We start from the raw sequence: 26,987 nt of genomic DNA on the forward strand, positions 1-26,987 counted from the left end.
TTAAAAACAGAAAGTGTCAGAGACACTTTTCTGCCTACCTCATACATGTAAGTTGGAAAAAAAGAAAGAGATAACGAAATGTTAATTAAAACGAGGATTACACAAACACAAGAATCATAGCATTTCATACACCACACGAATACACTGATAATACTAAGACAGAGAGAACATCCATGTAGAAATGTAAACTTTGTAAGGCTATTCCTTTGTAGGCAAGAAAGAGAAGTTACTGAGGACAACTACATTGTAATAGAAAGTGAGCTTGCAATAGAGACAACACCTACCAAGTGCACGCAACTCATTTCTTCTAGCAGGAACAGGTGGAGAAGGAACCCTTGGTTGTGGAAGATCCTAGTGATCATAATGAATACGAAATGTTAATACGTCGAAGGAAGAAAATATAGCAGACATAAGCACATTTTATTTCCTTATTTTATGTCCAATTTACATTAACTACCACCACTACGAGAAGACAGAATAGTAACCTTGCAGGTTGTTAATGCCTAAGGTTTTATTAAATTTGATCTTTAAATGTATAATCCAAATTACTTTGATAATACCTATAATGCACTATTCAGAGATCTAGACAAAGCTATACCAAGTTCTGCAAAGACAGAAAAAATCCTCCTCCAGAGAATTCTTAATATGTAGGGAAAACAATTTTAAAGAAGGCTTAAAGTCTTAAAACATTTTCTGAAACTGCACTATGAAGTATTTTGCCAAATTACCATTTTCACAGCAAGTTCATTTTCGAAGTATTTAGCCCTGTTCATAGAGACAGGTGGTAAAAAGAACGTTTCCAATAAAAAGTCAGAAGTATAGTCTGAGATTCAAATATCTTAGACAATTATTTAATCTACTCTTCACAGGAGAAATTTATTTTATTAAAAAAAAAAAAGTCCCAGGGAAGATTAAATTGAGAGAAAGTGAGTAAGAAGTGAGTGGTCTTGAGACTATAACCACATTTGTGATGCAAAAAAGAAAACAAAGTGTATTAGGAGTTACAATCTTTTTATACCTTCAAAAAAATTACGATAAAACAGTAATGCCTGTAGCTAGAAATCAACATTAAACTTCATGCCCAAGCTAAGCTCTTCTCTATGTGAATGCAATGATTTGCTAGATTAGATACAAATTTTCTTATCCTAAACCTTGAGGCCATTAGACCCTGGGTAAGGGTCTGGATGGAGTTTGTACACTCAAAAATGAGATACTGATCTCTACAGAAAATGTACATGCAGAAAGCAAATAGAAGTATCACACCCCAAAAAAAATTCTTCAATACTTTGAATACAATTGAATATTAAATTTCAGAGCTGTAAGACAGGATAATATAAAGACTGTCTCCAGTTATTTGTGGTATTCCAATAATAAATGGCAAACATTAAAAACCAAGTAGGATTTCATACATTATACTGTCTTAAATAAATCAGTAAATGTTTACTATAAAAATCATACTTGTGCATTGCAAGATATATGGCTCTCAGCAGAGGGAATTCTTTCTTCTTTTAATTTTTTCTGAAGAGCAGGAACGATGGGAGAAGGCTGCCTTGAAAACTGCAGGGAGGAAAAGCAAGATTAAAACTACATTCCTGTAGATACTGAATAAAGTATTATTTTGGAAGAGTTCTGTTAATATTCTTCATTTGACATAAAAATGCTTTATCTTATCTTAATAGCATAATTTCTGTATTTAATTTTATTTCAACTCTTAACCACATAAAATTATTGCAAAAATTATTTCACAGTATTTTAATTTCTACCTATAGTAATTTTAATATTTTTTTTCTAAAATGTAGGGTTTTAAGTTTATTGTTAAGATGCATATCTCTTTTTCCTCTAAACACATCCATTGTAACTGTGCATTTTAGAGAAATGACATGTAGAAATTTCTAGAAGAGAAAACGTTTAATATTTTACTTAGATTTTGTCATCAGAATTCTATGTGATGGCCAACTTACATCATACAGGTCAAAGGAAAATCATGAAATTACAAAACCCACCATTGTTAAAGATGAGCAGTCTTTAGTCCTCTAAATTACATAACTTTATTTTTATTTGCATTGAATCTCAGCAAAAGCAGGCCACGACACTTCACAGCGGATATAAAAATCAACTATAGTGCAACTTGCTCTTACTTATCTTGGGTTTACTATTTAATGCAAATCTGATCAGCAAGATAAGCTACCACTGAAGTATGTCTGATTTTCCATCAGCTGTTCTCCATGTGTGTATTGTAAGTATCTGTCTAAGCATTCTGTAGCTTGATAAACTAAGAGGGAAACAACACTGAAGGTACAGGTCTAAGCAATCATGCAATTTCCTTAAAATGCAGTTACTTTTTAAAATTAGGAAGAAGCATTTTTATTTTAGAAAGTCACTGAAGCATACCACCTTCTTTTCCTCTTCCTTCTTTTCTTTCTCAAAATATTGTTTAAGTTGTTCATCTTTCTTTTCTTCTTTTCCTTTTATTCTTCTTTCTGCCTCTTTTTGCCTCTCTTCACCTAATCTCATTATTTCTTCACGCTTCCGTCTTTGCTGCAACATAAACGTTACTAGTACATAAAAAAGACTCGACATTATTAAAGTTTTGCTTTTTATTTTCCTTGTGAAGTTCAAATTACACATCAATGCGATTAGTATGAAATGAAAAGCATATTTCATTAGGCTGACTTGGAAAGTTCAAATTAAAAATGTGGATGCCACGCAAATATTAAACGTCTGCACTCTCGGCTCTGCTAACATCATTTAACAAAATTCCTAATAACTTCAATAAACACCAGTTTGTGTCCCCAGATCTGCTGCCAGTTAAGGCTAAACTGTAGGAGTCATTTCCAAAAATTCAGATTCAAACAAAACATACTGCAAACATGCACCATGCTATCACAAGCCCACAGAGAAAATGATCATCCAGTTGCAATTTTAGTCTTGTGTCTGTGAAAAGAAGTATCACGAGTTAGCTTCCTACTCTGTAACAGACCAGCTGTTATCCAGAAGACAAGACTCATCCAACTAACTTGTTCATACTAGGGAAGAGGATCTAGAATATAAGCTAAGTGTTCTGTCTTAGAAATCTTTAATTCCTACATCCTGATTTCATCATCCCACAGAGTACTGAAAGGTTTTCCCATCTCTGATGGCCTTGTGTCCTTTGCCTTGTGTCCTTTTCCTACAATTATTTATGACATTCAGAATTATGCAAATCCATTCAATTTACCAAACCTGATAAATAAAGTTATTGGGTTTGAATTAAATCACAAGTTTACCTCCATGAAAAGTATTAATTACATTTGCTTGCCATTATTCCAAAACAAGCAGTATTCTTATCTCAAAGATACAACCTGGCCAATCCAAAAAAAGCTATACAGGAAGATTTTGTAAAGCCTATGTTCAGAATAAAATAATAATTCTATGAAAACTAGATTTAAGAGTCTTAACAAAAAACCCCAAACAAAGAAAAAAAAAAAAAAAAGGCTGTTTGTGATTGGTTGGGGTTTTTTAATTCACCAATTTGACCAAGCTTTTTATTGGCTCCACAAACAATTCCCTTTAGAAAAAAGAGAGCAGCACTATCTATTATAATAAAGCTATACAATTTTTCTTAGAAGAAATAACAGTACTTCTAGACTGTAGCATACCATAAAGAGTGAAAAGAATGTGCTAGTTAATACTGACAATTTTGTACCCCTCCTCTGGCTAATGTAGACCAATTCACAGGACACTTCTCTGTTTACCTCCATAATCTAGAGGACAAATGTTAGGAAGGATTAGTTTAGCATGGAAAAAAAGTCAAGGTATCAAAATACTATACCTCCTCCTCTTTCCTTCTTTGCTGCTCTTGTTCATCTTCATATGCTTTTTGAATTCTCATCCTCTCTTCAGCTAGTCGTTTTTCTTCCTTTTCTTCTTCCATTCTAAGTTTTTCTCGCTCTGCTTCTTCCCTACGTCTCTTCTCTTCAATCTAGAAAATAAAGCAAGGAAGTATTCAACTGTCAATAGCCAGCAACAGCCTGAACTACATTTAGATCATGATGAACTACATTTACCATCATGATCTGCTATGACTCAGTACCTGTTTGTGCAATCAGAGATTGCATGGAAGAACCGAAAAAAACCTAGGCTCAGCCTTAGCATTTCAGCTTCAGAATTCCTTTGAAGTAAAATTATATTTTACAACTTTTTTTTTGGTCCCTCTTTAACAGAATCATCCTCCAGTAAGAACACTAACTATAAAGGCTACCAATAGAACTTGAACATTTTATAACACTTACTCTGCTCTGGGTGTACTGGAATAACACTTCGCTAACTAACTAATGGAAGATGGGAAACTAAAACAAAAGAATTCATAGCAATTATCTTTTTCCTTTCCACAAGTATAATATATTTAGACACAGTGCTGACTTACTGAAGCCAAAGATTTGCCCATTCTTTACTATTTTGGCAGCAGTATACATGGAAAAAAAAACCCTTGATCTTTTCTTTTAAGGAGATCCACATCAAATGACATTTCTACCATATGACTCTCAAATTTTCTAGGATTTCCTTGATATTTAATTGATTTGATATTTGATTCTTGTAGCATAAGATGACATGCAAAGTACTATGGTCAGAAGACAAAAGCTGGCAGAAGAACAATCACGTTGTATATACCAAGCAGTAAATACACTGTTATTGCCTCACTGATCACCATTTCATTTTGTTGAACATGCATTTGTATCATACAGACTTCCAAGAACAAACATCTTTGTTTCTTTATGCATGCAAAGTTGTACTGTATGCAGTTTGAGAACTCAATACTGTACAGTTTAGAGAGCTGTACTCGGGGGGGGGGGGGGGGGGGGGGGCGGGGGGGAGGAGAAGAAAAGATAGAATCTAGATTAATGAAACCAGCTATTAATAGCATCACTTTTGTAAGCATTTCTTATGTAAGGCAAACTCTGAGAGACTCAGTAGCATATAGCTCTTAGTACACCTCTTCTGTACAGATTTGGCTATGATTGAGTAAGGTCTTTAGTCATCAGTGATGGTTTACTTTGACTGTAATCCCTCATTTTAAAATATATTTAACCAGATGGCAACTGGTTTGTGCATTCACCTGCAGACGAAGGAAGTTCTTGTATGACTCTTGTTGCTTAAGACGCTGCGAAGATGGTGGTTCATTGAACACATTACCTCGAGCAAAAGGAGAGGTCTGTGCAAATTTAAAATCTAGTGGGGGGGAGGGAGAAGTCACACGTAAAAATCAAAGCAAATACAAGATGGCAAGCCAGTGCAAAGAAGCAACAATCTCAGACACTTATTTCAAAAGGTAGTTTATGACAGCCATAATTCAAGGCTATAGCTTAAAACAATAGCTGGGATTACAATCTCTTACGTTGTCTGCCTAGAATACTGTCAGGTTTTAACTGCTCAATTAATAACATCCAAGCAAGTTGTCTTTTTACAAAATAACACCTATAAAAGTCATATATTCTACCATCCAATCTGCAGTTTAGTATCTAAAAATGCTACCTGTAAGCTAATTAGAATAGCAAAGATTGAACATTTCATAACTTTACTGCTTGCAATTACTCTGACTTACAACATATAGTTCTGTTGCTTTGGTTTATTCACTCTCCCAAAATGGAACATCCTAACAAATATTTAGGTCAAATATCAACAGCTGCTACAAAAAACAAAGCCGAAAACTGGCAAATAAAATTATAAGCAGTCAGAAAATTGACTTCTGCCAGTAAAAGGTGCCTTCCATACTATGAAGTCTGAAGTGTCAGGTCTCCCTTAGCACTAAGTTATGTTTGCATCATAACCACACAGTCCCAAAAGCTCTAGATGGGAGGATTAACTCAGATACCACACAGAACAGGTTTTGCAGAACAGGAACCCTACAGGAAGCAGAGAAGAAAGGAAGTAAAGGACAAGCAGAGTAAGTCATGTTAACTTTTCAGCTGACACAGCATGTTCCCCGTATCGTGTCTGCTCCAAAGGACAGTGCCTCATGGATGTGCAAGAGCCATAGCTCCACTGAGCCAAGACGAACACAGCTGTAGCTTTTCTCATGTTCCCCCTTTACATTTCCCCGTATGGTAACGTACCAGCCCAAGTCAGATGAAAGCAGAACTAACACTTACTCCTATAGGAATGCACATGCTTACTGCTACAGCCTAACCTTAGGAGCATGTGCTTGCATAACGAGTACACTTCAAGGTCAGTACTATTTTCCCTTACATGGAATCACTTTTTGAATCCTTCCAAAAGATAACTAAATCTACATGTGGCTCTTTCAGGATGGATGTAATTCACACCGATATATTCCATGCTGAAAAGCAGAATAAAGTTTATATACCATTTGAAAAGGCATGGACACAAGACAGACAAGTTACTATGGAAGATATCAAGGAATTAACATACTGTGTACCAGCTACTATCCTGCAAATTCCTCTTTTAATGGGGCCGTGTACAAAAAAAGACCACACAAACCCAAACAAAACAAAACAAAACCCAACTAACTAAAAGTACCAAAACCTACACAAAGCCACTTTACTGCCTGACTAATCAAATGGAATGTGCAAGAACATAAAGTTCCCATCACTGATCTGCACCATGTCTTGACCCTGAAGTAAGTGATCTAACCGGGGAGGGGGGGGTGTGTGTGCGTGTGCATGCGCGCGTGTACGCGTGTGTGTGTGTGTGTGACATTGCTATTCTGCATTATTACTTTATTGGCCTTCCCTGTTTCACTTCGTACACAATGGTTAAATATACACTGTATTAGGGAGAAAAGAACTAGAGGGGAGGTCAGAAGGAACTAAGTAAGTTGATTATACAGCCAGTGGTCAGGACATTGGATTGCAATCATGCAAAGTAGATCCATGCCCCAAGTAGCATGTAATTCTTTATACAGACATTGCAACAGTTCAGACAGAAGAAAGAAAAGCAGCATCTAAGCTGACTTGAGGGGACCACCACTTATCCCGGCCTTTGCCCATCCCAGACCAGGGACAGGTCTAGAGTACCACAGCCCTCTCATTTAGATGTCTCACAAAACTAAGAGAATGCTGCACTAGTTTTTGAATAGGAAAATAAAATCCCTAAAGTTCAGAGGCTGTGCACAGGGCTGCTAATGTCCCCAATTGACCTGTAACTTTTGAGAACTTGTTAACCTAGTTACTGTATCAATTTCACCTTAACCTGTAACATCATACATCTGCAGACCCCCCTCCTCCTTTTATTCCATGTTCTTTCTTACTAAGCAGTTGTATTTTACTGTCATTTAAGAGTAAAACAAATATGTATGAAGATTTTATTAGCTAACATTGAATCTGGAAAACTAATGTTCCAATCCTGACTGTTCAGTGCCAAAACAGTTATTAGTTATCATTACTGACAAGATAGATAAGAAAATACCTTTTCAGCGCATACTGTGACAGCGAGAAAGAAGTTTGGGAAAGAAGCATGATACTGACTGTGCAGGTAGAGAGCACTAACACCATCATAGAACTACTAGAAAGGAGTGAAGAAACTAGAGAATTCTGATCAATAAGACCTATAAATAATTAAGAGCTGTAATAGAGTATTCTTAAAAACCTGCTATTTTATTTGTAGACGCTTCTGTGTTCTCAGGTCTTGAGGAGGCCAAACTTAGGTCAACAGATACAACAGCCCTTTTATCTTGGTTTAGTCTTGCCTCTGGATTACGATATGCATCTTCATTTTGCTTGTGCATCATATTCAAGTCCGCTGAAGGAGAGAGGAAATAACTGTATATAAGATTTTATTCTCATAAAAGGCACATTCACCATAGATTCTCAAATATACAGGGATTTTTGAGCAGATTCCACTTTTCCTGGGCATACCACCTACAGGAACAAAAAATTTAAGCAAAGACAAGAATATAGAAGCTATAGGTGAAATACTAGTCATTAGGAATTCATTGATTAAAAGATTTATTTGGTTGGTTTTCTTCTGCCAGGAATGATTCTCCACAGCAAACCTTCCCTCTACCCTGCCTGAAAATGCTATGAAAAGGAAAGATAAAGGGCTCAAAGACAAAAATAACTGGCAAGTCTGTATTGACAAGCATGTATTTTGAAGCCACCCCTTCTTCTATTTCCTTAAAGCTGCAAAATACTTCCGAGTTTAGTATTGGTTATTTTAAGTACTGAATCTCTACTTGATCACTATTAAGGGCAATAAGCACAACTGAACCATTGAAGTGTATTTTGGTCTCCATGTCTTTAGTGATAATCCAGGTGCAGATTTCTGTATGTAAGCAAAACATTATGCAACATTTTCACCAAAATGTACATGGTGCCTCCGAGTTACCATAAAAATCCTGATCAAAGATGTTAATTTCAGCTTATTTTGAAGTGTTACCGTACTACACCTAGAAAGCATGTTATGTTTCACAACACTTGTCCTATAGCTTGTCCATCATGCTGCTAAACTATGGTGGCAAAAATAACTTTACATGTGTAATTCAGGAAAACAGGCTAAGAAACATCTTTCTCCTGGTTCCTCATTTAGATGGAGACAAGCATCTCAGCAGCTATACCTAGAGCTCAGGCTAATATGAGAGACCTACATTTTCCTCTGACCCACTCTACTTACACCATTGAAAAGCCTAGGAAAAGAAGCCAGAAACTTAAATGCAGTGTCTAGTTAGGCAGTGTGAACACCTCAGTCTGCTCTGGGGATAAACACAAGCTTGGATCCTCAACCAAGCTTCTACCCTTATTATTTGGGCACACAATCTTCAAAAAAGCATTTAAACTTTATCCCCTACCCTCAGACTACACTATGGAATTCAGCTGTACGTCACTCAGCTGTCATGAAACTGGAACTAATTATTCATACATAAACTGTTATCCAGTAAGTGTTCCATGCTTTGAACATTCTCAATATTTTATTACCAGGAGACATATTTTAAAGATATAATCAGAATTCAACATGATATTCAAATAAACAATAGAATAAATTTGTTTCACATTAGAAAGCAATAGTTCTAAAACTGTAAGATTCACTCAGTTAGATGCTAAAGGCAAGAATGAAGGAGCTAGCATAGGCCAAGGTTTTGAAATATACAAATCTTATTGTTCTTACCAAGTACTATTTTTATTTTAGATAAGCAATTCCTGTAAAGTTCACAAGGAACCAGGACCAGGAATTTGAGGTTTAATCTTGCATCTCTCTCTGAACTACTGGAGAGGTGAATGAACAACTTTCCAGATCATAGCTACTTCCCAGCTCACTACTCCCATCTTTTATGAAATAGCACTTGGAGAAAAATAAACCTTAAAAAACGTTACTGCTGACTGCTATCTATATAGCCACTTACCAGCAGTGTTACTTGGGGAAATTTAAATATTCCACTTAGCTTTATATATTTATTCAAACATGCTTCCATTTTCCATGGCACAAGCTTTCTAAGGCAATAAAAGTTATTTCAAACAAGAAAAACGATAAAAAAACCTTGTTCCTGAAAAAGTTTAAATAAGTCTTCACAACAGACTTTAGCATGTTTGTATTGTAGATGACTCTACCAGCTTGTTTTCCTCCTTCTCCCTTTAAGTGAAGACGTAATCTTACAGTACACTTGACATACCCTGTGTTTCCCATTTTGTTCAAATTGTAGTCTTCGAATCATTCTACAGAAACAAAAATAATCACTAACTCAAATATTTCTAGCATGCATCTGCTTGAAACAAGTGTACCTATTTGTCAATAAAAAATCTGACAATAAAATTTGTCAAAAATACCAGTGTTGCAAAACAAGGACTAACATCTGAACAGAGTCCTTACAAGAGCAAGAAAACATCAATCTTGAAAAGGCAACCCATAATTTTTTCAAACATACCTATCAGATTTCCTTCTGCATCTCTGAGAGGAGCCCCACCACCACCTTTTCCCCAGGGGCTGTAATTCCTCATTTCTGCTTCTAACTTGGCTTCATAGCGTTTCTTCTGCTCTCTTTCTTGTCTGCGTTGTTCCTCCCTCTCTCTTATCTAAAGATAAATAAACCAAAGTCAGTTGCATAAAATAACACGTTAAGTATAACTTTAATAAAAAGTTAACAGAGAAAGCTGAATGCTATCATTCCCCCATTCCCCGATCCATATCAAGTGAATCACAAACATTTCACTGTCTGTTCTGCAGACAGTGCATTGAATTGTCAAAACATGCACATCCAGTTGTGCATAATCGCAGAGAAACATACAGACACAAATTGTAAGACTTCAAGTTGTAGAAATGTTCACATCTGAGACTTGCAGTAGATCAGAAATCCTGTATCTTTGGATCTTTGATGCAGAAGTTTATACTGCCTGAAAATTGAAGACAAAATTCTACAACACTACAGCACTCACTTCTCTCAACCTGGTATGCTTTGCTGAGCCAAAACTTCAGACTAGAGATGACATAAGATAAAGAAAGACTCCCAACGATAAATGCCTTAATAGAACGCTATGCAATCCTATAACCATTCATGAAACAATTTTCTGCAGTCATACATGATGATGTATGCAAACAACACATAACTGTTCATTTGCTTTGTTCTTCCTTTTCTTCAATATCAGGTTAAATTTATAACTAAGTTTCCCAATAACTTAATGTAGCATTTATAAAGAGAACAGCTATTAAAGGAAGTCCATCTTCTAGTCAAAGCTTTTAAAACATTAATTTACTATTTATGTAGCTGAAATGTATTACTGTATTTTTCTTATTTGTTTCTTCTGTGCACTTGATGAACATTTCCCTTTACCAAGCAGTTAGACAATTATACAATGAGTCGATACAAAGACCCATCTAGCCTCCCCTTCGACTGTTTACAAAAATGGTCCACCAGGTTTGTCTATAGGAAAGAAAAAGCAGAACAGCTTCCGTTTGCTTTCAAACCTGAGCAGCATAGTATCTTTGACAGACTGTATTGTGCCACATTTATTAAACCTTCATGTCAAATTGTGCAGTCTCTAATATGGCAAGATAAAATTTACTACAGTGAGAAAATACCCTCAGAGAAGCCCAAGTGCAGTATCAGACACTATTCCTAAATGTTTATTTTATTCTTAGTTTGACCTAGATTGGCAGCCACTCCTTTATCCCTATGCACAGTCATTACTAGAACTAGAATATTTTTATAGCTAGATATAGAACTAGAATATTTTTATAATTATTTACCTCCACTGAAGAAATACATAAAGAAGAATAAGATAAGAAAATGTTAGTGCCTCTGAACTGGGTTCTAGCAAAACCTCTTCTGAAATAACATGTCTTATATCCTGGTCAAATACATTTTATAAATATAAACTCCTACAAGGTGCAGCAGTGAAAGGCCACTAAAATGAGTAGGAGACTAGGACATCTCCTGGAGACTCAAGAAATTTGTCTAGTCTATCAAAAAAGAAGCTGAAAAAAGGCAAGACACCACCTACAAACACTCTAGAAGTAAACGTTATGGAAGCTTTTGAGAATTAGTATCCAAATGATCATGAAGAACTTACTGAAATTAGAGTGTTCCTAATGATTACAGCAATAATGCTCAAAAGCAATCTTTCAATAGGAGTATCAGAGCAATACAACCCATTGCTTTAAAGATGCAGGTTCTTACGTTTATGAAAATAATTATATAAAAATCCATGCCTGCAAAGTAATCTGTTTGCTGTCAGTCTTAACATTCTCTCAGCCTCTGACAAAACAAATTGAAGAGCTTAAAGTCTACCTGAAGACCTAAACTGAGCTAAAGCAGGGGCAGAGGAATGGAAAGAAGTGATCAAGGGAGGGAGAGTTAAGAAAGCTTTTTAATTGTAAACTAAATAAAAATATTTGAAAGAGTACAACAGTTACAATCATTACATGTTAAAAAGTAAAAAAGGAAGTGTCAGAAACTTTATCACTCCGTACCTGCTGTTGCAATTCTTGTAGATAAGATAATGTTGCCTCTTTGGAAGGCTTTGGTTTTATTCCAGGAAACACTCCTATGCTTCTTTGTCTGTCTCCTGTATCCCTCTGTCCAACGTTACTTCTGAATTAGCAAACCACACATATAAAAGAAAAAACATCATAGGGTCCAGGGGTGTGCGTGCATGTGTTTAAAAAAAACAAAAAACCCTGCCTGAAATATTTAAGAGCTGTTGTTTTCCACAGCCTGGCAGTTTATGTTCTCAAACATCTCCATAAATCCATATAAAAATAGGAGTTCACTGAATTATTAAGATAGAAATTCTTAATTAGAAGTTTGAAGAATTGTCTTTAACACACTTTATTTCAAAAGGCATATCTATTGTTGGCAAAATAACCCCAACAGGAGGAGTGTATCAATACAGATAAATACAAAGAATATGAATATGCACAACACTTACACAGATTGCTCTACTGGGGCTTGGGTTAAAGGAGGATCCGGATTAGGTGTGGGTTGCATTCCCATCACACCTGTACCACCTAGACAGTAAAAAAAAAATAAAAAAATAAAAAAATTGAACGCTCAGCTAAATAGAGCTCACTGCTCAAACTCTGTGACTGTAGAATTACAAATAGGACTCTCAAATTTACTACAAACTTAGCTAATCCTTAACACCCTTCTAGACCAAGAAATACAATGCCAAGGTACAAATCTATTTCTTAAATTCAACTAAATCCCTTAAAAATTTACAGATGTCTTCATTAACATATTCTACAATGAACTAAGAAATAATGCACTTAATGTAACATTTGCCCTCATGCTTTCCAAATGTGTCCCCTATTGTGAGGCCAGCCCCATGGCCTCCTGCAGAAATGCAGTGCGTTTGGCATCTGTACTCTTACTGACATGGGGCCTGCGGCATCCTGCCACAGCAGGGCTTGGCATGACCGTGCATAGTACTGCTTGTGTTCGAGACAGTAAAAGATGCATCTCTAAAACAATTTCACACTTTCAAATTTTAAGCATTAGCAATATTCCAGTTTGTGACAACAAGCTTTAAGACAACCTAACTCTTGTATGTGAATTTTAGGTATTAGTTTCTTTAGTACTCTGTACACTGTAAGCCATTTTACCTTAGAGGTTATATTGATACAAGGGTAAAAAAAACCAAACACACGCAACAACAAAATAGAATGCCAAGAAAAAACAAACCGGCACCCACCCCCCCACCCCAAAAAAAAGCCACCACCACCTCCAAACACCCCATCCACCCACCCCCAAACCCCAAAACTTCTATGAGTTAGAACTGTGGTCTGAAAATAAGATTACGAAAAAAAAGTAAAAAAGGTGCCTGGAACTATTAAAAAAAAAGTCTTAAACCATAAGCTACTACATTTCAAGATAGTAAGAAATCTACACTGTGGAAAAAGATAATAATCTAAAAACTTCTGCTCTTAAATCTCTAGCATTCCTAAAATTCCTCAGTGGATACCAATCTTAATCAAATCAGTCATACAAGAGTTATTATTGCAAGTTCTACGAAGGTAGCACAACTTCTTAAAAGTATTTCTGCTTTTTTGAGGGAAAAGCAGGAAAAGCAGGAAAACACAAACACCACACAATCGAGTCCCTCCACACCCATCACAGTTGTTTCACTCATGAAATCAAGAAGCAGCAGTCAAAGGGTAGATAAAAAAAAAGAGTTCTTAAAGTTTGATTACTTCATACAGTTCCTTTAAAAATATTTAACATTATATCTGAAATTGTAACAACACCTAAACATGTAATCAATTATATGATTTAAGCAATTATAGAAAATAATGGTTTGATTATCAAAACTATAAAGAAAATTATGTAGGAGGAGTAATGGCTAAGTAGCTGAGACTAGAGCTTGTTCAAGCAATGAACAAGATTTCTGGAAGCCGTAGCCACTACTGCAGCTGAAGAAACCTACTTCATTCAAAACCAGTACTGGAAAAAAGCCTACTTTTCAATACAGATTAAGAAATGGATTTGAAGTGCTGTTATTAGTTCTACATTATTCATCATTTAACCAGATTAAAAGCAGTCATCCGAGTCATTCTAACCACCAATCCACCTAAATTCATCAACTTACAACATGCAAGATTCGGATCCAATGGATTCCTAACCCCGTAGAAGTAATATGCATCATCATAAGGCGTTCTACAGTTGTCTGTCAAAACTGGTGGTGGAGGCGGTGGCATTGGTGCAAGCCTTAAAGAAAAAAGGAACATGTTTCGTTGTACAACTGAAAAGAGATCATCAAAAGGAAAAAGGGAAGGAGGGAGGTAGGGAAGGGGCTGGGGGCAGAGGGGAGAATTCTCTATGAGAAAATTCTAGAATTAGCTCACTCCAAGACCTCTCATTACTGCCATACAGGAATAATATACAGTAAGCCTCAGTAGGGACTTAACCTTCCCTTATGGAGTAGTACATGAACCCACGCTATTCCAGAGATCCAAAGAACATAAACCAGGCATGGCTTCTTTAACTGGTTCAGTTAATGATACTTACTGGTCACATCAGTAACAGTAAATAAAACAACCCAAGGACTAGTCTCTGGTCAAAGGGCAAGTGGCACGGCACAGCTTCAGCCACATGCCTTAAGCTCCTTCTCCCTCTCTCTCGTTTAGTCTCAGTCACAGTCTAGTGGAAGCTGTTGATGCCTACACTGCATTCCCGACATTAGCCCAGGGAAATCACTTAAGTGATAGGGGCCAAACTCATGCCACGCCAGCCTTCTAACAATACGGACACTGCTGGGCATGTGCCCAAGCATTCTTGCAACATGGTTCAATATTGCAGGCATGGACACAACTTCTACGGCATGACCCTTATTCTACATAAACATCCACTACGAGAGACTGTCTTCACAGATAATCCAGCCTCCCTAGACTTTTCAAAATAAACTGTAAGGAAATAGACCCTAAATAATTTATTTCGGCGCATAATAGTTTAGTTTTCTGTTAATTGTCAAAATTCTATTTTGACCTTCAACAGTTCCTTCGAGAAGGATCAATAGCAGGACTGAGCTCTACCTTCACAGTAGTAACATGCTTAACAACAATCTTATTTAAGATGCAAAATGAACATGATGGTGAAGCACCTGGGAGCTGCTATTTCACCAAGAGTGCTGGCTAGCCCCCTGTGAAAGTCTTCATTCACTGGAGAGGCTGTGGAGATGGGCACTGGAGTTCGGAAAGCCACACTAGGCCTTTCAGGAGGTACTTTCACTTCAGAAGTTCTCACTGTCAAGCCAAACTGCTTCAATCTATTTAGCTGAAGGGGAAAAAAATAGAAAAAGAGACAAAACCCAAAACGGTTACTTTGCTAGTACTAGGAAACATCCTGAACCCCCATTTAGGTTGTGTTAAACACTTCACTGGGTCCCGACCAGCTATTCAAATTCCTGTGCGGGTTTTTCTCCTAAGGAATTATGGGAAGTCTAATACTACAAGGAATTCTAGCATGTTTATCACAGACTTACAAAAACCAACCTCTATGGCAGGTTTCAGGAAATACATGGTTCTAGTTATTGACCAGAAAAGATATTTCCACAGTTGTCTGTAGTACAGGTTATTGACAGCTGCCAGTTTCCTGCATGGTCAGCATTCTCATACTATGCATAGGAAAAGTTTCTGAAATCCCTCCCCACCACTCCTAGCTCATAATCAGTAAAAACTAAAATCAAACACATACTGAGACTTTTTACAATAAACATTTCCTTGCAATACCATCATTTTATTTTTTAAGTTCTTGTATTAAATTTTTCAGCCACAACAATTACAAAATTTTGGGGGTTTTCTTTTTAAAATAAAAGTATCAAATGTTTATTGATAAACAGCAGCCTTAGAAGAAAGTCAAAGGCAACATGCAAATAATGCAAAGACATGCAAGTCAGTTTCAGAACTATCCTATCACACCCAGAATGCCCTTACACCAGATGCTCTGCATCAATATTTTAATGTTTAAGTGAGTCAGTATAATAGAAATCAGAAAAAAATAATTACGCATTGGAAAACTAAAACAGATTTTGTTTCTGAATGTACTGGTCCTAACATTGTAGTACGTCAATCAACATGCATTCAAAGTAACACCAGCAATCACTGAATATCTAATATCTAACATTAAACCATATACCCTACAATACAGAAGTATTTCAGCAAAATATTAAATCTTTACCTCCTCATCACTTAGCTGCAAGACAGTACATACAAGGCAGTTAGCACTAAATCATGAACTACAGCGGTAAGATTAAAATTCTCAAAACCTACTAAACATGAGCATTTATTTATAACAATTAACTTCAAATATCTACCTATGAATACGAAACTAGGTAACAGATATAAGCTACAGCAATTAAATTATAAAGCAGTCTATAGACTTTTTTTATTTGTCTTTTCAAATCCAGTGTCTTCAGCAGAAAATTTAAAACAGCTTTTCTCACTACAAGTTTAATGTGAACTGCTCCCAAAGTGCCCCAAGGATTTCAGCTCTGTAGCTAATTTCAGATGTGACTATGGTACTCAGTTCATCCTGGGGATTGTTTTATTTTAAACAAGCAGCATATACAACAGTCTGCATTTCTAGGTTCTTAATCAGGCATTGCTATTTAACCAACCTGTAATTAATCAAGAAATCCACCTAATTAGAATCTCTCCCCAAGAGGCAATTTAAAGCTAACAGTGACTGATGCTTAATGAACATAGCAATTCTACTTAATTGAAGGCTTTCAGCTAAATGAATGGTTTTAAAACATTATATATGCCCTAGACTTCCTCTGGAAATAATTTTGTTCCTGCAACAGCCACTTTTCAGTCTCTGACCGAGATGTGTACAGTATATAGAGTACTGCAGCACAGCATGCTTCTGCCTAGTGAGCTTTGATTAGACATAACTGTTTACACTGACCTTGCAGCCTGCTGTGCCAGAAAAGCCGGCATCCTCTGCTCAGTTTTTCCTCTTTTCCTGCCTGGCTCCCAGCCGTACACTCAATCCCTCTCCCCTTCACCATCTGAATCCCTAATCAGCAACCTTTCTAAGCCAACTAAAGCAGCAAAAATTATTCAGACTTTTGCCAGTTTACCAAGCTGAATTAGTTCACAGAAGGGATCAAACAAGCATTACAGATACTTAAGCAGAGGGCAGGAACATGCAGCCAGATCACCCATCAGCATTCCCCCTCCCCATTTAGAAGGAAGAGTTTTGTTTCAGCTTCATTGCTTATCTACATGTGTTCTCATTCTCCTGCCTCACAGGCTGACTAATAGCATCTTACAGCTATTCATTCATGCTCAATTTCTAGAAAGTAAGAGCTCCTTTCCCCTCTGCTGAACTCTCCAGAAACGGCACAACTTTCTGCATTGTAGCCTCCCTGAAAAAGCAGCACCGTTTGTACTTTAAACTAGTAACCAGTTAAATTCATAACCAGTTTATTCCCGCTTGAGAAAGTTACCTGTCCTACATCTCCAACAGCAGATCTCTACTGCACTCAAGATGCAATGGCTTCAGGCACTTAGCAAACACGTGCAAATCCTACTAGTTCTGTGACAATCAGCCTGCTTGTAATGTTACTAGAGCTGACAATCTACTCCATATATGCTAATCAAACTTCTTAGTACAATAATCACCTCACCAAGGAAGTAGAAACAGTAGTAACTCTGCATTAAGTCCTACAAGCAGCACAATATTAAACATCTGGCGTTTTACAAAACCCCATAAAAAATGTTTGTAATCCTGAACGCTACATTTGGCAGTTTTTTTAAAAAAGAATTACCAATCTGAAATTAAAAATTGCTACAAGGAGATCAACTTGGTTGCAAAATAACTGGATTTTTTTTAAACTGAAAAAGAGCAAAAACTTTCTGCAGCATACTTAACATTCCAAAAGAAAGGTTACTAATGTTTGCATGCACAGGCTACCACTGAACACTGTTTTTTCCATGAGACCCACTGCTTGTACAAAATTTCCACTTGGTCACAGCAAAAGAAAACATTTGGTAACTTCCATGAAAATATTTTCCTCTTAAGCTTTTGAAAGCATGTGTAATGACTTACAACCTTAAAATCCTTGACTTCAATTTGATTCTATGATAAAGCCCTATTAGAAAAACCCCACAACATTTATCATCCTATAAAAGTCCCACACAGTTTTGTGACTGAGGAACCACACTGTACATGTAATAAAAAAAAAAAAAAGTCTATATAGGTGGAAAAAAAACCCCAAGTTCCTTACCATCTTTTCTGGGTCTTGAGCTCCCGAAGCAGCAACTGAGAGCTCAAGTTCCTTCTCACTGGTTTTAAGAAACAAAACAAAAAAAGGATCAAATCAGAAAGCAGTAACAATTATTCTTTCAAAGCACAGACCTCATAACTCTGTATTTAAAATAAATCTGAAAATACATGATAACCAAAGACATGATTCCACTTGATTTTTTCTGGAATCAGGGAAGACTGATACTTTATATTTATTTGTAAACAAACAGAACACTTGAGAAGTATCTGGCTATCATCTATTCCACCTAACAAAAAACAACTACTATAAAGGACAAACCACCACATTGCTTTTTACTACAACCTTTCAGGATATTTCTTAAAAATTGATCTTTATTCATGATACAGCAAGAAGTTTATTATAAACATAGTGAAATGAATGATTCAAAAGTACAGCAATAAGTACTATATTGTAATTTCAGGGCTCAGGCTTGTTCAGCATGTACAATTTTTCACCACGGTGAAACCATCAACAGTAATTTTTTTTATTTCCTTATCCCTTCACTAATATCACTGTGTGTCTTTATGCATCCATACTATCATTCAGCACACAGCTACTAACAGTTAAGCAAGAAATTAATATTTTATTATTATGCATAAGCCAGATGCTCATGTGCTTTTAAAGTGACAGGTTACTTTCCTAAACTGGAAGACAAAACAAGATTCATTTTCAACTTTGCAAAGTAATTAGACACTCCTGTACCAGCAAAAAAGGAAATTTCATTTAGAGCTTCTTTACCCACAAGGAACTAAATTTTTTAAAAATTAAAAAAATCTGGTTTTTTCCTTTGTTCCACTGAAAGCTGGTGGGTTTGTTTATTAAAAATTAAAGGTCTCATGCCAATGAGCTTAATTGGAAACAGTATTACCTAGCTAGCTGGAATTCCTCAGCTGAATGAAAATTATTCTTACTACACTGAATTAATGAAATTCCTTTACATTTCAGCCATTATATTTTAAAAATATAGTAACTATCCATTACCGTCTCCTATTTCGCTGTTGCTCTGCCATCTGTTCTATTAGTTCTTGCCTGTATTTCTCTTTTTTCCTTTGGAGATGTTCTGGGTCCTGACAGCCTAATGGAAATGACCACACATCTGCATAAATGCTCCACACAACGCACAAAAGGTATGGGACAAAAGCATTGCATTTCAGTCAATTTAAAACATGAAACACAGGAGAGTATATGATCTGGGAATGTGCGTAAGAACTCTTCATCTTTAATGACAAAAAGACCCCAAAAAACTAGTCTTAATATGCAGTTTGTTTGGAACATGATGATCAAAAACTACTAAAATTTTCATTACTATTTTCCTAGTTTGCCTGTTTTTTTATAGTCAGGAAGCTACAAATTTCAAAGCAATGTGATACAACAGCAACTAAAAAAAGTTACTTAACCCCACACACACACACTCAACTAAGGAAGATACACTATGGCATTCCAAAATTACAAGGCACTGCTCTGGGTGAAAATGAAAATTAAAATAGAAGAGAGTTAAACCCACAGGGAGGAAAGCAAATTGCTCCATGTTTAGGATAGTTCCCATGGCTACTGAGAATTACATATATAAATCTGTCAGTATTTTGCTAAAAGAACACAGCGATAACATCTCACGTGGATTTTGAGGAACTCAAAAAAACTTTTAACTTGTAGCAGTTCTGCTACAATAAGCATGGAGCCTTCTATTATTTTAAAACAAAAAACCCCATCACCACCACTTTCTATATAGTATGACTATCAGACACAAGGACTCCTAACATATTTCCACACACAAAGTCACTGTAGATCTCCAGTGAAGCAGACCTGAACAATAAACTGAAGAAAGCTGCAAACAAACTAAACCAACCACCACTCAGGAGGCACGACTGACTGAATTTTTTATTCAATTATTGTGCTAGGGCTGTCAAGTGACTAAAATTTCAAAATAAACTCATGGTCTCTGATTTTTGGGAGTATGAAACCACTTCTCATTTCCAAAAATTTCAAGTTTTAATCCACTTAATCTTTATACGACACAGTTAACAATATTCTGCTCCTAACCAGGACTGCTAGGAATACAAATTCACAGCTTCATGTACTCAAGTTACTACAAAAAAGATGACTGAACACATCAGAGCCACTGACCATTACAACACCACTGGTTTAATACTGCCTTTAAACAGTTCCAAAAAATTTACCTGCCACATACAGCACTGAAGATCGTTTAAGTTCAAAAGTAAAAATATAGAAATTATTCTGACAACAGTTAGTCAATTTTTCCACAATTCAAATCTAGCTTGCCTTCAAAGGCTCCCATTTGAAGAACTACTACAGATCTTTTATTCTTGCCTCGTAATTTTCTGACTTTTTTCTGAATTTAACTAGGAATGCTGTTTTTAACAGTATTTCTCTCTGCTATGCTCAATAATAATGCTCTCTGCTAAATTTTATGGCTCTATTTAAGCAGTAAAAGATGATCACAATAATTTGATCTTGCACAAGGTTGTGAACAGGACCATTTCCATCTAAGAATAAACTTGGGCTCTTCAAAATTAGTTAGAAAGATGAGTTACATTAAGGGGAACAAGGAACATGGTTTTCCTTTTTTATTTTCTCTATGTAATTAATATTTATTTACCAGCCTTGGGAACAACTAGCACAAAGAAAAAGCTAATTTTTCAGGTTTTTACTTAATCCCAAAGAAAAGTAAAATACACAACGAAAGGCTTACTCAGTGTCATTAGTTCGGTTTTTATACGTACCAAGAACAAGGCCTGTTGTATACGGTATTTCAGCTGCACGCTTGGCCAGTTCGTTAGCTGAAGCACTAATTTGTACCCGATTTCTGGCAAAGACAAAAAAGAAAATGGAAAGATCAAACTTGAGAATTACTTGCAATCTGTGTGAAACATGATAGATGCACTTACATCACTAAGTGATACATTTATGACAAACAGCTTTCCTGAAATCCAAAGAAATACGCAAGCAAAAGAAGAAATGGCCTGAAAAAAAGGTGCTTCTCAGAGTTCTCATTTGCCTGTAGTTTCTGAAGCAATCAGAAACACTCGTTGAGCACTTTGACAGTCTGAGTGGTGCCAGTCAAGAGTTTATATAAGGGCTTTACAAGTGTTCTGCTTCTGCCTCACCCACTTAGATCACTTCAGGACTTGTAAAATCAAGACAAGAAGGAAAAAAAAGGAATTGTAAAACTATCAAAAAAGGATTCCATGTCATTCTAACCATTAAGTCTTCAGTTGGAGAATACGTGAACTATTGCTTCAAAAAGAGAACCGGCATGCAAGCTTTAGTAACTGTTCTCAAAGGAAACATGGTTTTCTTGTTCTACTGCATCCTGGCTGCAGGAAAAACTATCAGCCATTTCAGACACAATACTCGTCTTTCAAACATTCGCCTTTAACTATGAATTTGTAGTGCAGTTATCAAAAAAATAAACTGCATACCACACCTAGAATTTCCAGTTCTTGAGGTCTGCTGCACACATGCTTTCTCCTTTAATTCATCTCTATGATCTGCAGGTAGATCTCTTACGATTCCATCCAGATAGGGCCTTAAAAAAATAGAAAACATTCAGCTGTGCTTGCCTAAAAACATCCAATCTGAAATGGAAGGTCCAGCAGTTTTGCACAAAAGGAGTCTCAGCCTGATTGCACACTGGACAGCAGAACCAGTTCTGAAAATATTACACAAAATTTCTAGAAATAATTCACTTTGCTAGCATTCGTCAAGGCAGCTCTCTCTCTGGACTTGAATTTCCAAGCTTGCTTTCATGCAGCCTTTATCTATTGAGTCTGTTTAAGCGTTTTGAGAGCTGAAGCGCATTCAGCATTCACACTGCATTAACTGGAACAGATCTTGCTGCTCTTAATCCCCAGGAGCCAAAGTTTGTAACAGGTTTCAGCACACAGCTAACGGGCAAATCTGGTGAAACAGTTAATTCAGATATGAAAAGCTTCTTTAATGACAACCTATCCTTCACTGTACACCTGATACCATTTAAAAGAAAGAGGTAGCTTTTGATCAAGATGAAAGACAGGTAACATGGTGAATACAAAAATTCAGAATTCAGGATACAAAAATTCTAATCATCTACATATGAAGTAATGTAATTGAAGCTTCAAGTAATTTCAAAGATTCCAAAAATTTATGTACACAAGGGAGCCTTTCCTGAAAAGATCTGGGGTTTTTGAATTTACAGGCTTTTCCCGCATTGCAAATTAACTACTTTTTAATGAGAACTTCAAGATACCTTGATAAAATAAGGCAAGAATAGATAGGTATTCAATGAAAAAGATAGTACCTAACAGATGCTAACAAAGTTATATATTTTCCAGAGCTGGACAAAGCCATGGACTTCCTATTAAGCACACCAAAAAAATACTAGGTAAGCATAGAAAAAACCTCATCTGATTCTTTTACATAAAAAGATCCAAAGCTCTGTCCATCTCTGTAATTTAAATAAAAGCCCATAATCAAAGGCAAAAGGATGCAAGCAGATTATTAAACATTGATTTGGCATCTTAACCATCTACAAGAACATCATCCATCTTTCTGGCATAACATGACCTTCTTTCATGATCAAGGTATCTTTTTGATAACAATCAATCTGCTGCTTACAGTGCTGGTCACATAAGACTGAAACACAGTCAGGAATAGAAAGCCTAGTCCACAGCATGATGAAAGGATGCAGGGAAGAAGCAAAGAAACAAACCTTGGGATTCAAGAGGTGACCTTTTTTGTAAAAAGCAGCAAGCTTAGCATGGCAGGCCCTGACATGTTAGCCCAAATCAGTCGAGAAGTTGTATCCTATTTGCAGGACAGACCTGGCTGCTGGGAATGGACTAAAGCATTCCACTCGTAAGAACCAGAACATTTTGCACTTCCTCGCACCATTTTTATTTGCTGAAATATGTCACAGTCCTTGCAGCTCCGTCAAAACAGAAACCTTCTGAAAAGTCCCATTACAAACACCTGCCTCTCCAAACTAATAAAGTTCATTTTAAAACATAAAAACTTTACTATAGCAAACAAAAACATTGCCCCTTATGCATTTAGCTTCTGTCATGAATCAAATGTGTTCTGGAAAAGTTGACTTTGCCTGAAATTTAGAAAAAAAAATGCTCACTCTTCAGAAGCTAAGCTGTCAGTAACTAATAGATGCACTTCTCCTTCCTGAAGAAAGGCTGAATATAGTTCATAAAAGGTAAAGCAGAGCTCCTTGCAAAGCAGAAAAAAAGTAATAGATTACAAAGCACATTTAATAAAAAAAGGTAACTGTCAATAAAAATTCAGCAAAGTAGAAACTACACACCCAAAAAACCAAACCTTGTGTACAAACATAAGTTCAGGCAATTCAGATGATGGTCCAGCAACTTTTAAGAAGATGCACCAAGATTGCCAATAACAAAGGTAAGACTATCTTCTGTACTTCCTTTTAAAAAGAAGAAACCTGGAACTAAACCTCTTTCAGAGGCCTCTCCAAATAAGCAATTAATTGTCTAGTAATATATGGGTCACAGGCATTTATGTAAGCGCCATCAATGTTTTCTGGAATAACTAAGAACTAGCAGTATATTTCTATTCAATATGATACTGTCTATTGTTTGTTCAAACACCTGCCTTGCTGATATTTTACAAATATAATTCTGTATATATTCTTTGAGAAACAAAGCAAACCCTCAAACTTCATCAAATGTTCATTTCTATTTAAGTATCAGACTTTGTGTCCAATTGTATTAGACAGAGGTAAACAGCTACCCAGAAAAAAGGGGACATTCATCCTTCTGGGAGTTAAGTAACACAGATGATTAAGGTTGCTGTTAGTCTCAAAAATACGGACATTTTGGTTATCTTTGTTAGACACCAGGTCCAGCTTCTAACACTTCTCTTTCTGAAAAGCTGTAGGACAAGACCACCCTACCCTAGAACCTCCTATGCTCATTTCTACCAATATTACACTACAGGATGGAACATTTTTTGCATTTTGCATTCTCTTCTGTGAATCTTATTCAGCAATAAGAGGGCAATCGTGTGCCTGCTACCTATTCAACCACAATTTCCATTTGCTAGTCTTTTTCAGAAACCCTGTATGAATAAATACATGGGTTTAGAAGCACATCTGTACATACAGTCAGAAACTCTGAAATAACTCATTTATTTAGTCTGCATCTCCCAAATGCTTTCAGACACTTCCTTTCCTCCATAGTTACTTAATTCCTTTACATTTTTTTAAAAGGCTGAGAAAGACTATCAAAAGCTAATTTTGTATAGAAGTTATTTTAAGTCTATTGGCATTTGAAACAGAACCAGAAGCATGACTTCATTCAATTCAGAAAACACTTTTGCAGTAGAAGTGCATTTTAGGGTTTGTTTTTCCCAGTTACTGATTTGCAGTACTATCCAGAAAATTATCCCTGTAAACAGTAACTCAAAAGATCATTTAATCAGTCCACCAGCAATGAACAATGAAACACCATGGTAATATTTAACACTGTTAAGAGCAGTACAATTTGCCTTCTGTTTTTTCTAGATGTGTTAATTCTAGGAAAAAGAACTGGTTGTTTTGCCTAACAAAGGAAAGACACTGGTGTTTCCTTCATTGAAGCAACTGCAGGAAAACAATTCTGGCAACAAGCTTAACACAAAGGCACAAAAAAAAAAAAAAAAAACAATCTACAACACTAGTATTCCCAAGATCTGTCAAGTGAATAAATGAACACTCTTCAAGCACCTTTTTAAAAATTATTTACAAAAAACTATACTGCTTTATTTCATTTGAATGTAGCTGTATAAACCAAATCTGTTTCAAGTTTGGTACTATTTCACACCACAACCCATCTACTTTTGAAAGCAGATGGTTCTTGCAATGAAATAACTGAAGGTGGCCAGACTGCCAAACCCTGAATGATTGGGAAAGTTATGTTGTTGTTTTTTTTAAAATAAGCAAGTTAGAAGAGAAAGAATAACTTAGGTCCAAGTACCAAAATTGATTTATCAGTTAACACAGTAATGACTATTTAATAATGAACAGTACATAACAGCAGTTTTCCTCCTGAATGAGTTATCTGAAACACCCTCTTTATTTTGGGTTGGGTTTTCTTAAATGATTATTCAGATTGTGTAGTTATTACTGATATTGGCACCTATTAACACCATCAGGATTTGGTTCATCTATGCATATGTTTAAAGTCCACCATTTAGCAAGAGATGTAGTAAAAAAGACATTTTTTAAAAAAATATAATTTTACATTTCCAACACGTAGTGGCAGGTACTGAAAATTGAAGCTCAAACCAATTTTGGAATCTGAATTGAAAATCGACTTGCTGTAACTATTATAGATGTATATGTAATCTTGGGTTCCCAGCACAGAGCTTTGCTCTCAAATACTTAACATGTTTTCTGCCAAACTACTCTTCATAAAAATGAATTGTGAGCTTCTTTTCCTGGGATAATTTCTCCAGTATCCTTGCTTTGCCATAATATATAAAATAATCCCTAATGTATAGTCTTAGGTACTGGTACAATTTTCACATAATTTTTTCTAAAAATTATCACAAAGTTTCTTTTTAAATTAAGTACAAAAGTCCTGCTTTCACATGGGAATCTTGTCTAATTTTCAATGAGAGCAAACCATAGCTGTCAACAAGCACTACGGAAATAAAGGAGAAAACAGAATTAAGAATACCTATTAGTATAAAAAATCTGGGGAGTTTTTCTGTCAAAAGCACTTTCACTTCTAAATCTAGGGTCCATTTCTTCACTTGTCTCAGGATCATAGTCCATTCTGTAGTATCTTCTATCAAAATCATGATCCTCATCAAGTCTATGATGCTTCCTAATAGGAATTACAGATCGTCTAGCAAATTCACGGTATCTTCTACCAGGAACATCCAAGTCTTCATCAAGTCTTCTATTTAGTAGTCGACTTCTTGATTCAACCTCATCGTCTAACCTATGATACCTGTTTTCCTCCAGCCATCTCTTATTTGGCAGCTCTTCATAACCTTCTGTAGAAGTGAAGGCATCCTTCTTGGGAGGTTCTGCACCTGTATTACAGGGCTGTACTTCTGCATGCAGTTCTGGCTGGAGCCTGGTAACAGGTTTTTTATTCCTGTCCATCTCATTCTGTTTAAGAGAAAAAAAGTATTAGAAGATCTGAATATAACCAAATCACAAGCGAAAACGTGGGTTTTTATTTCTTCAAACAATCCCTAAACGGGTACTGGAGAAAAGGCAGGAGGGGAGCCAGAAAAATACTTTAAGGAAGGATTAATAGCTAGGAATTTTTTTTTTCCTTGAGGAAAAAAAAACCAACAAAACACTCTTCCTCTTTTTTAATGGCTATCAATCCTGATGGGCCTTTTACAAACTTTAATTTGACCTCCAGATTCAGGGACACAAAGAATAAAAAAACACCTTGAACTTTATACCTCATCAAGAGACAAGATGCCTTTATTCTATTCAGATTCAGGCAAGTCCATAATGCTCCTTACCTATGAGCACAACACATTAACCAGACCATTTCTTAATCCACTTCTTTGCTCCCAAAGAGATGTTACTATGAAGGAGGACAGTTTAGGGGATGAAAAAACACCCTATGACACACTGGACCAGTGTTCAATACACAGTTCTAGCAAACAACATGGTTTTGAAACAATCCTGTAGTATTTCTACGCACTAACCTTCCACCTCTGGAATAAAGATAACAGTAACTCATACATTACAAAATGTAATGAAAAGTAAATTAAAAATGGAAATGACACCAAACTGGGAAGAGGAATCAATATATTAGAGGGTATGAT

General features: G+C 36.0%; 1 protein-coding gene across 9 annotated transcripts in view; it reads right to left on the reverse strand.

Moving 5' to 3' along the window:
- CSPP1 (centrosome and spindle pole associated protein 1) overlaps positions 1-26,987 on the reverse strand; it is a 64,119-nt gene that overhangs the window by 16,368 nt on the left and 20,764 nt on the right. For 6 of the 9 annotated variants that reach the window (XM_056331271.1, XM_056331270.1, XM_056331276.1 and 3 more), the window contains 16 exons: positions 25,871-26,310; positions 21,634-21,735; positions 20,930-21,012; positions 19,170-19,263; positions 18,150-18,207; positions 15,021-15,193; positions 14,010-14,128; positions 12,354-12,432; positions 11,896-12,016; positions 9,854-10,001; positions 7,585-7,737; positions 5,096-5,208; positions 3,812-3,961; positions 2,392-2,538; positions 1,459-1,557; positions 285-351 (listed from right to left, as the gene is read on the reverse strand). In XM_056331271.1, the coding sequence (XP_056187246.1) occupies positions 285-351; positions 1,459-1,557; positions 2,392-2,538; positions 3,812-3,961; positions 5,096-5,208; positions 7,585-7,737; positions 9,854-10,001; positions 11,896-12,016; positions 12,354-12,432; positions 14,010-14,128; positions 15,021-15,193; positions 18,150-18,207; positions 19,170-19,263; positions 20,930-21,012; positions 21,634-21,735; positions 25,871-26,310 (2,146 nt within the window). The remainder of the gene's footprint in view (positions 1-284; positions 352-1,458; positions 1,558-2,391; positions 2,539-3,811; positions 3,962-5,095; positions 5,209-7,584; positions 7,738-9,853; positions 10,002-11,895; positions 12,017-12,353; positions 12,433-14,009; positions 14,129-15,020; positions 15,194-18,149; positions 18,208-19,169; positions 19,264-20,929; positions 21,013-21,633; positions 21,736-25,870; positions 26,311-26,987) is intronic. The other 3 variants (XM_056331277.1, XM_056331272.1, XM_056331275.1) reach the window with 2 other exon arrangements.

Source organism: Falco biarmicus, chromosome 3 (genome assembly GCF_023638135.1).
Source record: "Falco biarmicus isolate bFalBia1 chromosome 3, bFalBia1.pri, whole genome shotgun sequence".
NCBI classification, from domain to species: Eukaryota; Metazoa; Chordata; class Aves; order Falconiformes; family Falconidae; genus Falco; species Falco biarmicus.